Source organism: Cydia pomonella, chromosome 24 (genome assembly GCF_033807575.1).
Source record: "Cydia pomonella isolate Wapato2018A chromosome 24, ilCydPomo1, whole genome shotgun sequence".
Classification (NCBI taxonomy): Eukaryota; Metazoa; Arthropoda; class Insecta; order Lepidoptera; family Tortricidae; genus Cydia; species Cydia pomonella.
This window is the reverse complement of record NC_084726.1, coordinates 11,659,559-11,676,466: the sequence shown is the minus strand read 5'-3', so window position 1 is coordinate 11,676,466 and position 16,908 is coordinate 11,659,559. Positions and strand designations below refer to the sequence as shown.

General features: G+C 37.3%; 1 protein-coding gene across 1 annotated transcript; it reads left to right on the top strand.

The window, feature by feature from the left end:
* Positions 1 to 7,307: 7,307 nt before the first annotated feature.
* On the top strand, positions 7,308 to 8,919 carry LOC133531081 (uncharacterized). Its single transcript, XM_061869180.1, has one exon. The coding sequence runs from the start codon at positions 7,679 to 7,681 to the stop codon at positions 8,504 to 8,506; it is 828 nt and encodes a 275-aa protein (XP_061725164.1). The 5' UTR covers positions 7,308 to 7,678; the 3' UTR covers positions 8,507 to 8,919.
* The last annotated feature ends 7,989 nt before the right edge of the window (positions 8,920 to 16,908 follow it).

Below are 16,908 nucleotides of genomic sequence, written 5' to 3'. Positions count from 1 at the left end.
CCATAGGCTACAGAGACTGCTTACCATTAGGCGGGCCGTATGCTTGTTTCCACTGACGTAGTATAACCCTATTGTCGTAATTATTCAATTATATAATTTATTTAAATCCGCTGCATTATCTGCTCTGAAGATTATTAGCTCATAAAAGACTCTTCTAGCACAGCCCTCATAGTTATCCTCAAAGGTTTCAACATAATTATGTAGCAAAGACATCTGAATGGAGAAAAGTTTTTCATTCAGATGTGGAAACAGGATCGAATGGCTACAATAGCTGTAGTGTGGAACGAGAAAGTTCTAGAGGGCGTGGTACAAGGCACAGCATTATATATTTTATTATTTTAGGACTCTTTAGTTAAAACTCCGTACCTCAAAAGGAAGACAGGAGTAAACATTCTGGAAGGCAGGAGTGAGAAGACAAGAAGCAGATGAAAGAATTACTTACTGTATCGCAGTCAAACACACTCGAGCATAGACTATTTCAATACTTGACATTGCATTATACGCAGCCGTATATATAGATCGTAAAGTTTCTGTGTTATGTTTTGACCAATAGGTAGGTAGGATATGTTCGTTAGGTTCCTTCAGATGCCCGAAGGGCAAACTATCTAGAAATAGAAGCCCCGTATTACGGGGCTCCGTCGACTCAGGGAACCAGACAATGATTTTCACGTTTCACGATATGCCTAGGAATTTCATAATCTGGCGGATATTGAGATCGGCCGCCGTCACTTATATCGCTATGTCTTGTTACTCGTACCGCCACCAAGCAGATAACAAAGCAGTTTGTTAAAATAAGTCCGTCTATTCTATTGAAGCCATTATTGTACTTTATGATTGGTTTCAGTTGCTTGTCGCGCCAGCTTCTAGAATGTTCTAGAATGTTTAGTTGGGGAACTAGATTATAATTATGAGAGTTTAGAAACTTAGTTTATTTTCGAAATAAGCTTAAAAGAATTTTGTTTTAGAGTTTTGTACAATTTCCCAAGAAGGACTTTTTTGTTTTTACAAGTCTATAAGAAGAAACTTTAAGCTTACCTGAATTTATGGTAACCTTTGGTCTGTCAGTATTTGTTGGAAAATTGAAATTGAACAATTTTCTCCTGAAAATTTTCTTGAAAATAACTCTCAAAGACCCTCGCCCTATATATTGCCCTTATTGCTCGTTTTCGCAGTACAAATATTGTTACTATATCAGCAGCAGAACCCCACAGTACAAGACCATATGATATCAAACTATTAAAGTAGGCAAAGTAAACCAGTCGTGCCGTCTCTAAATAGTTTCATTTTTCTGACTGCAAAAGCGGCTGAGCTCAACCTACTAGCTTGTCTAGTTACATGAGATCCCCACTCCAGTTTTAAGTCAAGTGTTATTCCTAAAACAACCGTTGTTTCTACAAAGTCAACAGACTGACCATTAAGTTTGATATTAGACACTAAATTTTAATTAGAACCATTAACTAAAGAAAATTTCAAACATTTGTTTTTTTTATTCACAATTAAATTATTAGCAGCAAATCATTCACATACTTTAGAAAGAGTGCCATTTGGCTCAGCAAGCTCAGTGTCTTGTCTGTTTATCTTGAAAAGCAAAGAAGTGTCATCGGCAAACATGACAATGCCGGATTTTCGGCTTACCATATAAGGCAGGTCATTCACATAAACTAGAAACAGAAAAGGGCCTAAAATCGATCCCTGCGGCTTTATTTAATTAGACAGCTGTTTGCTAGACAATCACGGTTCTTTCAAGCCAGGCAATGTTGAGCATGGTAGGCAAAGTTGAGCAAGTTTAAATACATTGTTCGCGACTTTGCAAAGGCCTTTACTTTGAAAGCAGTCAACATGTTTCTGCCAACAATACAATTAAAGTTAAACATAAAAATATTCCATAGAATTAAAGTTACTAGCGCGCTTAAAGTTTGTAAAGCTAGCAGCAATCTTAAAAAAAAAAGCAAATAACTGTAAAGGTTAAACTTTGCGTTCCAAATTTAAACGGAACACAGAAGTGAGCAAAGTGTTGTAAACGCAAATATGAAGAGTTTCAATTCAGGAGTTTGCTTCTCATCCTTATTCTAAAAAGGATTGTGATACACTGGGCAAACGAAATAATATAAGTCTGATTTTCTTCCTCTTGCAATATATTAGTATCGCAATATAGCGGGGAAATACTGCCAGCATCCTTGGCTGTTAGTATGTATGATTTGACCCACACTAATATATTCATATTGGCACTACCCGTTCATTGTTGTAAGTTATTGTTTCCTGCTACCCAAAGGTTGTCTGGAAGAGATCGCTTTTTAGCGATAAGACCGCCTGTTGCTACCTAATTGTAATTTGTGTTCTCTCTCTATTCTTCTTTTCAATATATGATGTACAATAAAGAATATTTATTATTATTATTAACATACATAATAATAATAAATATTCAAAACCATCTATATTCTCTATATATTTTCTCTTTATTCATAGTGTGGGTCAAATCTTGGACGCTAACAAACATTTAAGCAAGGTATCTCCCTAAAAGTTACCCTTAACAATCTATTGCCTCTACACATAACTAATTTAACATGCATACAATTTAAAAATAAACTTAAACGTTTCTTCCAATTAAATCCATTTTACTCAATCAATGAATTTACAGATAAAATGAAAAATTATGATTTTATTATGTAAAATAATTCTAAGCGTAGGTGCTTTTATACTGTATTATATTGATGTATTTGATCATTTACCATTTAATATATTTTGATTTATATAATTTTGTCTACCTATATACCTAATAAGACATTGCATGATTAGTTTTAGCAATGACCTGTATTTTGACATGCTAGATGTAACGTTCTGTAGTTACTTGGCCAAATAAACTGGAAACTTGAAACTTGGACGCTAAATTTTACCCACTTCCCGATTTCCGTTTATGGCACCATCGAGCTGATCTGATGATGGAGACGGCAGGTGGCCATAGGAACTCTGTGATAAAACAACGCAAACTAATTGTGTTAGGGGTTGTTAGAATTGTCTCGAGTTAGTTCGATTAGTTGCTAGGAAAGATAAGTACAGCCAGTGCTAAAAGCTTGTACCAAAAATAAAATTGTTGCCAAAAACTTATCATCAATGCAGAAACTGACCAAACTCATTAAGTTCAAATTAAAGTCACTTTTATAACACGTAATTAAGTTGGTCTCATTTACACACCTTCGGTTAACCTATTATAAAAGAGTTTTTACACTGACACTGAGAAATTATTAATCTCTCAGTGTCACCCCATCCTCACAGGTAGAGTAAGTTGAAAAGTACCAATTCCATCGTCTTTGTGTTTGCATTTTCATACGGAACCCGACCCGCTCTCTAATGCACCGTTTAGTTAAGATTCTGTAAAGTTACGTCCCCAACTGAGCACTGAAGTTTACCATTTAATGAAATAGAGGTTCCAATAAGGTTTTTGTTTTGGATATGTTGATGGACCCGGGTACGTCCTTAAACTACGTCGAAAAGAGAGGTATGGGCATTGTGAATGGCATCTCGCTTTGTGTAGTAGGACACAGAACAGCGGATGTCATTCCAGATCTACAGCAGAGCCCAACTGAGGAAGTACCTCCACCTTACAGCAAACCGCAGCCAAATAACACTAGACTCTACTCATAGTGTTGTGTTCCTGCCGGTGAGTATGGTTGCCAGAGCTCAACGACGGTGCGGAGTGTTAGGGTCGGCAACGCGCATACAACTCCTCTGGAGTTGCAGGCGTGCATAGGCTACGGAGACTGATTACCATCAGGCGGACCGTATGCTTTTTTGCCACCGAAGTAGTACAAAAAACAGCGTTGAACAGTGCTTGGACAAAAATGTAGAACTTGGAAACCAGGTGCGTATAACGGAACGTTACACTATGAACTTCCGTATTATTTCTGGCACATACATATTCTAAATTCCCTTTTCAAATTCAATTCCGCTGGTTTTAATTTTCAATTTGATCCTAAACTTCGATCGAAAAATATCTCTATATTCCGACATCGTTTTCTAAACTTAAGTAATTTATATTCTCGAACCTCATTGTGATTGGGATATTTGTGTTATGATCGACAGTGCAATGCGATAACTCATAATACACGATCACCTAGTTACCAAGCACATCTTCAAAGTACCTGCATCTTAAGAGGCTGTCAACACCCAATGTCCTTGAAATTGATGTTACTTAAACAGTTTTTTAAGAAAGACTATTTGTTTTAGTCAAGTAAGAAAAATATATGTTCATATTAATTATATTTCAAAGACCGTGGTTGTACTCGATACATGATTGAACGAAATCGGCTCGATAGAAAATAATTGCAAAGATTGGTCTTAAAATCACAATTTAACGGTTCTATGTCTTTATTGTTTTGACTTATGGGTCTGCAATTAAAATCACAATTTCAAAACATTTATATCTAAACCGTGGTTGAGTAAAATATTACACTAATAATCCACTTTTTTTTATTCAAATATTTTTCTTATTATTCCCTTGCCCAGGCCCAGTAACATGCGACAGTGCTATCTCATTTACTCCGATACAAATAGACAGTGTGCGCGCTTTAGGTATTGACAGCCTCTTAAGACACATAACTTGTTACAATATCCGCTATGTAACATCTCCTGTGCTACAAAACTTTGGCAACAAATCGCTATGTACCTATCTATTTTGCACATGACTATTTTAAGTGAACTAAACTAAAATCGCTATGTAGCAAAATTTTGGTTTTTAATTCCTATAGTAAAATTGTACAAAAAACTGTTTATTTTCTTCAAGTTTACATGTAAAAACTATTGATCAGTTATAAAAAAAATTGTAATAATTGTAACAAATATGTAACCTACAGCGAATTAAACAGTTTTTTTCGTCTCCTGAAAAGTAGCTAAAAACACCTATGTGTTTTTAGCTTGATAATTGTAAATTTAATAATGTTTAAGTACCTAATCTGTGAAAGCTATATATTTGTGTAACTGAGAGGGCTAACCTCGTGCCTGTACCATCTGCCCCCTCTCACTGGCGCCCCACGTTGGGCGCCAGTGAGAGTAGGGCCTCACTCAACGATGTTGTAAATGAAAAAATGGTGTGTTCATTGAAATAAAAAGGCACCTGTAACAATATGGGCACGAGTTTAGCCCTCTAAGTTACACAAATATATAGACTCTATCGCAGATTAAGTACCTAATCTGAATTATGAATTATACGCACCGGTACTGTTGAGTATACGGTCAAGGAATTTATTACAGTACCATTACGTACCTTGTCAGAGTGGCAATAGTATGAGGTCCCTAACGACTTTCAGACTGATTGTCACTGTGAGAAGGTACGTACGAAATGGCCTTACCTTACCTTACTTAACTACTTACTTTTCCTTTCTTAACTACTTACTTTTCCTTTGTAAGTCTAATCTTAATATCAAAACTTCCGTGAGATACAGACATACCTATTAAATATGTTCAAACGGGTCACTTAAATATACCGTATCTCTGCGCCGTATCAACGCCAGCTCCTGACGACACTCCTCGGTACGGAGTGAAACATATCGAGCGTTTTCGACTTAAAATACGTGAGTGACATATTTACGTAATCTACTCTTAGTGCACGGATAAAACTCATAGATATTTTGCAATCATTTTATAGTAGGTACGAAAATAAGGAAGCTTCAACTAGAAGGAAGATATTATTAAATAAAGTGAAATGAAAATCGTGCCGAAGATGCGCGCATTCTTACGGTATATTGCAATTCCTCTTGATACGAACAAAGTATCTAAGTTGGATGCAATATTCTTGGAGGATTCCTATCCAATAGGGGCCTCCTGGCAAATTCGAACTTACGCCTGATAGCAAAATGATATCTTTATGACGTCATTTCGTTCTCATTCGTCCGTGCGTCTCCTGTGTGTGCGTTAGAGCGAAATGCATAAGTAATTAAAAAGCTACTACTAGGTATAGAAAAAATAGTTTCATAAGTTTAGATAAAGTTTTTATAAATTGTGATATAATAGTACATTACGATACAAGTGCGAAAAATAGGAAATTCGAAACGAGTGGCGATAAATTAAAACATGACCGAAGGGAGTGTTTTAAATCGACACGAGTTGCGAATTACCTATTCGCACATGTATCGTACAACGTTTTACAGTACATATGGCCCTTTAAATGTTCGACACAGTAACGTAATATGCTACTTCTCGCACTAGTGCTATAAAGTAGCCCCATATGTACTGTAATAGTACATTACGATACAAGTGCGAAAAATAGGAAATTCGAAACGAGTGGCGATAAATTAAAACACGACCGAAGGGAGTGTTTTAAATCGACACGAGTTGCGAATTACCTATTCGCACATGTATCGTACAACGTTTTACAGTACATATGGCCCTTTAAATGTTCGACACAGTAACGTAATATGCTACTTCTCGCACTAGTGCTATAAAGTAGCCCCATATGTACCTACTGTAAATATTTATTATAACGATAGCATACCATAAAATAAATAAAAACCGGTAAAGTGCGAGTTCTTTTACTCGCGCACCGAGGGTTCCGTACAAACTTTGAATTATCTCGTGTACCTATAAAGGCGAAAGACTTATGATGAGAAGTACCTACACAGCGCCATCTATCGGCAAAGTGTTGGTTTTCGAGGATAATTCTCTATCATGTGAACCGATTACAAAAATTGTTCTTTTTTTGAAAATAAATAAATAGAAATTTCAAGTGTGTGTGAATACGGAAAAGTTTTTTTATTATAAAAAAAAGTTATCAAGATAGAGGTCTCATTATATTTTTCCTGTAAAATGTATAGTGATGGTAATATTATGAAATATTATGTATGTATGTGTTTGTGTCATAATTTTTCTTTAGTAAACTTCGGAGATAATGAGAGAGATGGTATTTTTTTCACATTTTCCTTCATAATTAATTTTACTCTAGGTCCATGGGGTCCCAGCGCGCACAAGTTTTTTTGCAGAAATCACGAAACGTCTGGTTGACGTAACTGGTGACCGAAGAGCTGGCGGCTTCCTCGCACAACGTATCAGTATTGCGATACAACGAGGAAATGCCGCAAACATCCTTGGTACAATGCCTCAAGGGCCTATTTAAGATATACACTAGTTATAGTAATCATCTATATATATGCATTATGTATATAATTTTAAATAGATAATTAAATTTTTTGACTATGAAAAACAATTAAAAAAATGTTTTTGTATGTACAATTTGAACTCTTAAATGATACCCCACTTGACCTATACTAGACTGAAATTTTACCCCCTCTTCATATTGGGCATTTTCCATAGTTATAGGGACTGCTATGCGTTGTCAGCATTCCGCGCGGCTACGGAAGGCCCGACGCATAGCTCGCTCCTTAGTTGTCTCCCGGTCGTGATTGGTAAAATACACGTCTTAATTAAGTACTGCCGCATTTCTTATTATATACTCCCAGATACCCTATAGTGGTGACCCCGAATGAACATTAATTGAGTGCACCTTGAACTTTTACGGCAGTGAATTATAATATTATTTTGCATACAGACTTAAGTAATAATTATTTTATGGGGATCTGGTTGAGTTAAATTCGTAATCGTCTTGAGTGCGCGTGTGTTTGCGTGTGCTATCGGGCAGACAACTCCCGGCTCCAGGGTCATCGGAAGCAAATTTAAGAGGTGTAGCAGAATGTCTCCGACACCACCAACCCCACAAACAACAACTATTGAATTATCCGCTATATCATTAGCTGCAAAGATACCTGATTTTTGGCAGGACCAGCCGCGACTATGGTTTTTGCAGGTGGAAGCTATTTTAGCACAACAAAAGGCAGGTGATCAATCAAACTACAATATGGTCATCGCAAAATTAGGAAAGCAAGCAATTCAGCAAGTTGCGGATATCCTTGAGAAGCCGCCTAGTGAGAACAAATTCGATACTCTGAAGGCCAGATTGCTTAGTGTTTACGAGGAGACAGAAGCGAAGAGGTTACAGCAATTGATGTCAGACATGGAATTGGGTGAGCAACGACCATCTCAGCTACTGAGGAGAATGCGTGACCTTGCGCGTGATAAAATTCCGGACGACACTTTAGTCTATTTTTGGCAAGGTCATTTACCACCATCGGTAAGGGCAGTCGTAGCGTCAGCAGATTCAAAAAACTTAGAAAGCCTTGCAAGTATTGCCGACAAGGTCATGGAGACGTTTAAACCGAATGAAGTCGCCTCAATTCAGACAACATCGCGCCAAAGTTCATCGAATGATTTTATAACGGCGGAATTAGCGAAGATTAACAGCCGCATCAGTGAATTAGCCAGCTCTAGTGGACGAGGTAGGAGCCGAAGGAGGAACCGCAGCCAGGGACGTGCACGTAGTCGCTCACGCAACAACAGCCGCTCTGGGAGGACCCCTAACAGCCCTGATTGGTTGTGTTTCTACCATTACCGATACAAGACCAAGGCTAATAAGTGCGTGCAGCCATGCAGCTGGAAAGGACAGTCGCCGACGGGAAACTAGACACCGTGCAGACGTTTTCGGCGGAACCCTGCACCTTGGTAAATAATTATCGCCTTAGTGTAATAGATAGAAACTCTGGTTTTAAATTTTTGGTCGATACAGGCGCAAATGTGAGTGTGATTCCAAAAAACTTTAAATTTGCGAAAGACTCTTTACAATCCGTTAAAAATTGCAAGTTATACGCCGCGAATAACACCGAGTTTAAGTCATATGGATACGTCACATTAACGTTAAATTTGAATTTGAGACGTACTTTTAAGTGGAATTTTATTGTATGTGATGTTAAACAACCTATTATTGGAGCAGATTTTTTGCATAATTATAGACTCATTGTGGATTTGTATGGCAAAAAGTTAGTTGATAATTTGACAAGTATTTATGTAATTGGTACGATCATAAACCATACTGACTCATCAATTAATTTAATTAGTACGGATAACAAGGCATATCATTTGTTGCACAAGTACCCAGAACTTTTAAAGCCGTTGTCGTTTATCGAGGCACCTAAACACAATATTTATCATCATATAGAGACGACAGGGCCTCCGATACACCAAAGAACTAGACCGCTGCCTCCTGATAGGTACGAAAAAGCAAAAAAGGAATTTCAAACAATGGTGGAGATGGGCATTTGCAGGCCATCTAAGAGTCCGTGGTCTAGTCCTTTGCATATTGTTCCTAAAAAAGATGGAGAGATTCGTCCGTGTGGCGATTACAGAGCTCTGAACGCGGTCACGAAACCGGATCGTTACCCTATTGCGAGAGTACACGACTTCACCTATCTACTAGCAGGTAAGTCCATATTTTCTTGTGTAGATATTCGTAGAGCTTATCATAACATCATGGTACATCCTGAAGACGTGGAGAAGACGGCCATTACGACTCCGTTTGGGTTGTACGAGTTCCCTAGAATGAGTTTCGGTCTAAGAAACGCTTGCCAGACTTTCCAGCGGTTTATGAATAACACCGTTTTAAGAGATTTTGATTTTGTGTATTGTTATTTAGATGACATACTTGTTGCTTCTCTCTCAGAGGAAGAACACGACGGTCATCTCGAACAATTATTTAAAAGGCTTAGCGAATTTGGTATCACCATCAATCTACAGAAATGTACGTTTAAAGAGAAGAAATTAGAATTCCTAGGTTACGAGATATCAACTGAAGGTTTTAGACCACTGGAAAGTAAGGTTCAAGCTATTAAAGACTATCCTAAACCGCAAACAGTTAATCAGTTGCGAACATTTTTAGGCATGATTAACTTTTATAGACCACATTTGCCACACGCTGTACAACATCAAGAATTATTACTTAGGTACATTCACAAAGCTAAACGCAACGACAAAACACCTATAGTGTGGACACAGGAAGCTGACGAAGCGTTCCGACAATGTAAGATTAGCTTAGAAAATGCTGCTATGCTAGCATACCCACTTGCCACGGTACCTATTTCTTTATTTGCAGACTCTAGCAACACGTGCGTTGGTTCTGTTATACAACAATATGTTGACGGTAATTGGAAACCCTTAGCTTATTTTTCTAAGAAGCTAACTTCTGCACAAATGAAATACAGTACTTACGATAAAGAACTACTAGCTATTTATTTGTCTGTACAACATTTTAGGTATCTGCATGAAGGCAGAGAACTAATTATATTTACAGATCATAAACCTTTGATATATGCTTTTAGTAAATTGAATAGCGACAGTAACAAAGAGATTCCTAGACGAACAAGACAGTTACTTTTCATAAGTGAGTTCACTACTGATATAAGACATATACAGGGTAAGGACAACGTAGTTGCCGATGCATTATCTAGAATAGAGACTGTTGCTCTTCAAAATATTGCGATCGATTATTTCATGTTATCGAAGGCACAGAAAAATGATGACGAGTTAAAAACTTTATTGCAAAATGATAAATTACAATTTAAAGAGATAATGTTGCCTAATTGCACTTATACTGTTTACTGTGAATTATCTACAGGTAATGCGAGACCGTACATTCCTGAGCAATTTCGTCGCGATGTTTTCAAAAGTGTTCATAATTTAAGTCATCCAGGTGTACGAACGTCACGTAAGATGGTTTCTAACAGGTTTTTCTGGACAAACATGAACAAAGATGTAGGTCTTTGGGCCAAAACCTGCGTTGCATGCCAGAAATCCAAGGTCGCGCGACACACCAAATCGACTCCAGGTAAGTATCCAGAGGTAGACAGATTCGAGCACATACATGTAGATTTGGTCGGACCTTTACCAACGTCATCTGAAGGTTGTAGGTATTTGCTTACTATAATAGACCGTGCCACCGGTTGGCCTGAAGCGTTCCCATTACAGGACATATCGGCAGAAACAGTAGCACAAACAATATATGACGGTTGGATAGTTCGATTCGGGTGTCCAGTTACTTTAACTAGTGATCAAGGTAAACAGTTTGAAAGTAACCTTTTCCGACAGTTAATGAAGTACATAGGTACGGAAAAGCTTAGAACTACACCATACCACCCGGAGAGTAATTCTGTCCTTGAACGCTGGCATAGATCTTTGAAAGCAGCGTTGCAAGCGCGTATTAATAGTACCTCATGGGTTACTGAGTTAAACACCGTTTTATTAGGTCTCCGTACAGTACCTAGATTGGATACTGGTGTTAGTGCCGCTCAATTGGTTTATGGTTGTTCCATACGTTTACCAGCCGAATTTTTTTGTAATGTCGATAAAAATGTAACTGAACCACATTACATGTTAAGTAAAATTAAAGAGAAAATACGGAATTTGACACCGAGACCATATTGTCATCATAGTAGTAATAACAAATTCTTTGTTAGCCCTGACCTTAAAACTTGTAGTTATGTATTTGTTCGTCGAATTGTAAAAACATCCTTACAAACGCCTTACGAAGGGCCATATAAAGTAATTTCAAGGAATGACAAGGTTTTCAAAATTCAATTGGAAGACCGTGAAGTAAATATGTCAATTGATAGGTTAAAACCTGCGTATTTACTAAATGAAAAAGTGAATTCATCACAAAAAATAATTACTCCAAGTACACCACAAGCGAGTAGCGGAATCGCTCCGCCTATGCCTAGCGTCGCACCCTATGTGACGCGTAGTGGTCGGATGGTTAAGAAATCTGTTCGATTTTGTGATGAATAAACTTAATCAGAGTTAGTAGGTTATATTTTTGCAATTAAGTATTTTAATGTAACAACATGTAATTTAGATTGCATGATTTTATTAGAAAATATTCAGAACAATTTGCACTTCACTTTAAGCAGCGAAACATATAATACCTAACTAATTATGGGTAACTACGGTAGCAAGAAAGATTCGGATAATACAGATAAATCAAGTACGTTGACGGCAGAAGCATCAATTAACGTTTCTGGGATAGCTACCCAGTTGAATACATTTAGTATTGTTTTAGTAGTAATTGTTATAATTCTACTAGTATTTTTGCTGTACTACTTTTATAGTAGTTGCAAAAGGAAGATGAACAAATGGTTCACCAGACGAGTCCAGGTCCTGGCACAGGATCAGTTGACTTCAGGAGTTAAGGCCACTTCAAGTCAGCCTCAACAAATATTTTTAAAGGTTTAAAGTGCAGTGCGGATTATTATTGTGTGTATAAGTGTCAAAATTATTGTGCTAAAATCATTTTAGTTTTAAGCCAATGAAATTCTATTTTAAGATTGGTATTGAGTACTTACCTACAATGCATTGTACCTATTCTAGAGTCAACTTTATTACAACATTGTACTTAATAAACGTAAGTAATCATGTTACATTGTGTTCTGTTATCGCTCGCTCTTGAATTCCAGGTAGGAGCAGCGCGGTATTGTTTACGAGGCACATTTTTATTTAAATTAAAAGTACAGTCAGATATAATTTAAAATTGATAAGTGGTAACAGACACAATAAAATTAAAAAATAAATTAGATTCATTTATTGGTTTTTTTTTTTCACATTGTTTGACAATTTAAAAACATAATTAGATATCTTTTGTATTATCTTTAAGATTATTTTTGGAATTTTTTTGTAAAAATTTTTTTTGGGGGGGACGACTATAGGGACTGCTATGCGTTGTCAGCATTCCGCGCGGCTACGGAAGGCCCGACGCATAGCTCGCTCCTTAGTTGTCTCCCGGTCGTGATTGGTAAAATACACGTCTTAATTAAGTACTGCCGCATTTCTTATTATATACTCCCAGATACCCTATAATAGTTAATCTGTTCTCATGCTGTAGGAACGTGTATGTGTAATTAAGTTGGGCAAAAACTATTTTATAATTTATTATATTTCTATAAGTATTTTTAATATGATATAGGAGGCAAACGAGCAGACGGATCACCTGATGGTAAGCGATTACCGCCGCCCATGGACACCCGCAACACCAGAGGGGTTGTAAGTGCGTAAGTAAGTAAGTAAACACTTTATTGTACGAGAAAAACAAACATTACTTCAGATGGAACATAATTGGGTAGTAAAAAGGCGAACTTATCCCTAAGAGGGATCTCTTCCAGTTAACCCATACCTAAAAGAGTAATTAAAAACTATATCTAAAGTAGTGCGTTGCCGGCCTTTAAGGTAGGAGAGGAGCATGTAACACCTCTGGAGTTGCAGGCGTCCATAGGCTGCGGTGACTGCTTACCATCAGGCGGGCCGTATGCTTGTTTGCCACAGACGTAGTATAAAAAAAAACTACAATGCCTCAAGGGCCTATTTTAGATATAAGCTAGTTGTAGTAATCATCTGTATATATCCATTATGTATATTGTTATTGTAAATAAATGTGGTATTGTATTTATGCAAAAGTACGGCACCCTCGGTGGGCGAGTCCGACTCGCGGTTGTCCGGTTTTTTTTACACTAAACGTTAGCACTAAGTAACAAACATACGGCCCGTATGCTTGTTTGCCACCGAAGTAGTATAAAAAAGACAGGTTGAACAGTGCTTGGACAAAAATGTAGAACTTGGAAACCAGGTGCGTTATAAAAAAAAAAGGAGGATGCTCTTTTCTTGAAGTTTTGAAGGTCGAAAAACCTCAGGCGACAGTTTACGTTATCTTTTGAGTACATAATAGACATCTATTAGTACTCGTATTATGTACTACTCAAAGCCACCAGAAAGGCAATATACGGCTCCTCCAACACGCTACTGTCGGCGGTGAGAGAGTGGGACGCCAGCCCGCTGCACGAGCGCTGGAGGGGCTACCACAAGCCTATCGTGACGGGCTCAGGGTAACCCGGGACGCAGGCCCTTATTTGAATTTTAATTTAATATAATATATTGTTATTTAAATTTTAGGATGTTATTTAATTTGATTTAATTTTATTTTAATTTAATTTAATTCTTTATGTAATGTAATTATGTGTAAATGTGTATGGAAATAATTTTCTGGATTAATTTTCATTCATTCATTCATTCATTCAAAGCAATAGCGAACCGACTGAGTGAAATACCGCTGTCCACACTCCAGTGCTTGGTCAAGAACCTTTTTGCCCCAACGCCCATTGGTTCACGACTCAATTAACGACTAAGTTAAAGGAACGCCGGTGTACGTACATGTACATAAATCTTTTAAACGCTGAAGTAATTAAAACGGCATGTAAGTTCGCGGTATTCAAAACTTTTCTTAAATTGGAACGCTCTTTTACACGCAGATTTAGCTATGCTGGAACTGGCAAGTTTTTTATTAATTTAGTTAAAATATTACTAAATACTATTACTAATTAGAACGTGAAACGGCTGGTTGACGTATCTGTACCCCTAGTGTAAATAAATTCGATTTCGAAACGTGACGTACGCGTTTGCGTTTAGTCTCATTTTGTATTGAATTTAGAAAGAGCGCGCCAAGCGGGACGTTTTGGAAACTCAAAATCCTATACAAAATGAGACTTAACGCAAATGCGTTCGTCACGTTATGATGTCGATCAAATTTACACTAGGGGTACTGGTGACCGAAAAGTGAGAGTAATACAGCGAGGAAATGCCGCCAGTATCCTTGGTACAATGCCTCAACGGTCTATTTTAGATAGATATATAAGCTAGTTATAGGAATCCTCTGTATATATCCTTCATTCCTACTCCTCCTCCTCTGTACACCCATATTAAAGGCCGGCAATGCACTTACAACCCCTCTCGTGGTAATCGCTTACCAGGTGATTTGTCTCCTCTATCATAAACATTATTAGGAACTTATTAGGAACTTGTTTATTGGCTTTAGATGCAGTGGGTTCAGGCAGTAAAGTTTTTGAAAAATTGTAGCGCTTTTTAACACGCTTTTATTACGTCGACCTGTATGTAACTATGAAATGGAATCTAAGGTAACTAATTTAACCATCTTCCAAGGATCGTAGCGCCATGAAAATCGGCAGCTGTATGTAGTTCTGATGACAATACAATATTATGGTACTGTCGAACTGATCTGATGATGGAGCCGGAAGTCATGAACTGAAACTTCATGGTGTTTGGATTTGTTAGAAAAGTCTTGTAATGAACTGTGACCACGATTAGGTTTCAAGGTCTGATGATGAAGCCGGAAGATAGGCACTGGCATTCCATGATGGAATATCGTATCATACTCGTGTTTGCACTTGTGAGAAAGGACACGTAATGGTCAACGACACCTTCTCGTAACTCATGAGGCCCTCTGGTACTTGCTCCTTGCTAAATTCAATTTTTAGACAGTTTTTGCTCGATTTGGCCACCGTAGCCCATGGAGACTAACAAGCAATGGTAAGCGGTTTTCTTAGTCTATGTATGATGATATATTAAGGGTGTCACATATGCGTTTATGACTTATGAAGCAATTGTTTCTACTATATAACCTAAAATAAATAATAAATTTGAACTATCGTTTTGTTTCGTCCTCTTGACCGCGGTGAGCTGTGATTGGACCGGAGCGTTATTTGAACCGCTACTTTTGATGCTCACTGTACATTCCTGAGGTTCTTTTGAATTGACTAACCCTTCCAGCGCCATACATCCCTGCGAACCCCTCCGAGTTCCCGTTTCACGCGTAAATACGCCCAACTCCAGGTATTTCCCGGTTAACTCAACTTTGGCAAGAACCCGATTTTTCTCATCCGGGCCTCTATCCAAAAGGTCTTTACTACCATATCGCTCTCGTTATAATACGCCTTTCGAATTCTAAAAAGGTCTGTGTTTTGCCTAACTTTTTCAGTGTTGTATTTACAAAAAGTCCTTGTTTCAAAGTTTTTGGGTTTTAGTAAAACAGTGAGGAATCGCAGAAAAATCGGAAGTTTATGGAGGCAATAATCTTTTTTACTTTGGATTATTTATTTTAACCGTTTACATCGACCGTTAAAAGATTCAATTTGTTGTCTTAGAAATATTTTATAGACAGAACCGTTTAATGGTAATTTTAAACCCAATCATTGCAATTATCGAGCACGGCCACTCATATTACAACAAAGAATATAAAATATTACTTTGCTGATCCGCGAAAAGATAACGTGCTAGTCAATCAGTGCTAACCCGTTATACTTACTTGCGTATTTTTACATGCAATTAATGTTAAAAAAAAACAAATACGCGCATAAATATAACAACCCACCACCGAAAATACAAAACTGGACACGTGTTTCGCCTCTCTACGAGGCATTCTCATTAATTGTTCTCATTAAGTTCGCCTTTGTTGTATTTAATTTACTCTGTAACTGTGTTTATCGTGTTTTTATTTCTATGTACAATAAAGTGTACAGGGTGATTTCGGGGTCGTGGAGCAAGAGAACAAGACATCACACAGAATTCAAAGATGAGTCTAATGATGTTGCTCATTATTTATTATCACCAATAATTATGATTATTTTTCAGATGACAAGTAGAAAAAAACATGTTTGCGTACAGTTTGGTCACCCTACTCAATGTGACGTCTTGTCGCTTTCCATACAGCGTATTTCAAAAGTCATAGGGTGACCATGACTACTTCATATAAGATTAATTTTACTTGAAAAATAATAAAAATTGAACTAATTATCTTTCAATCAAATACTACCGTATGATAATGTAAATCATATGTTTCAGAAAAAGTGGTTCTGGATCACGACCCAGAAATCACCCTGTATACATACATACATACATAATTGTAAACATACGCAAGTTAGAATAACGGGTTAGCACTGTGACTAGCACGTTATCTTTTCGCGGATAAGCAAAGTAATATTTTTTATTTTTTGTTTCAATTAATATGGATTTCTGCAAAGTAACGCCTGTTTCTATTCATCACTAATATTACTTTTATGAGGCAAATTAGAGAATCAATCTGTGTTATAGTTGACCGTTAAGGACTGTGAGCTCTCATAGTCCTAAACGGTCAGCTTAAAAAGTTCCGTAGCCTCCCGTAGCCTTAAGCTTTCCATTCTCCCTCATCGCACCGGTTTCCTC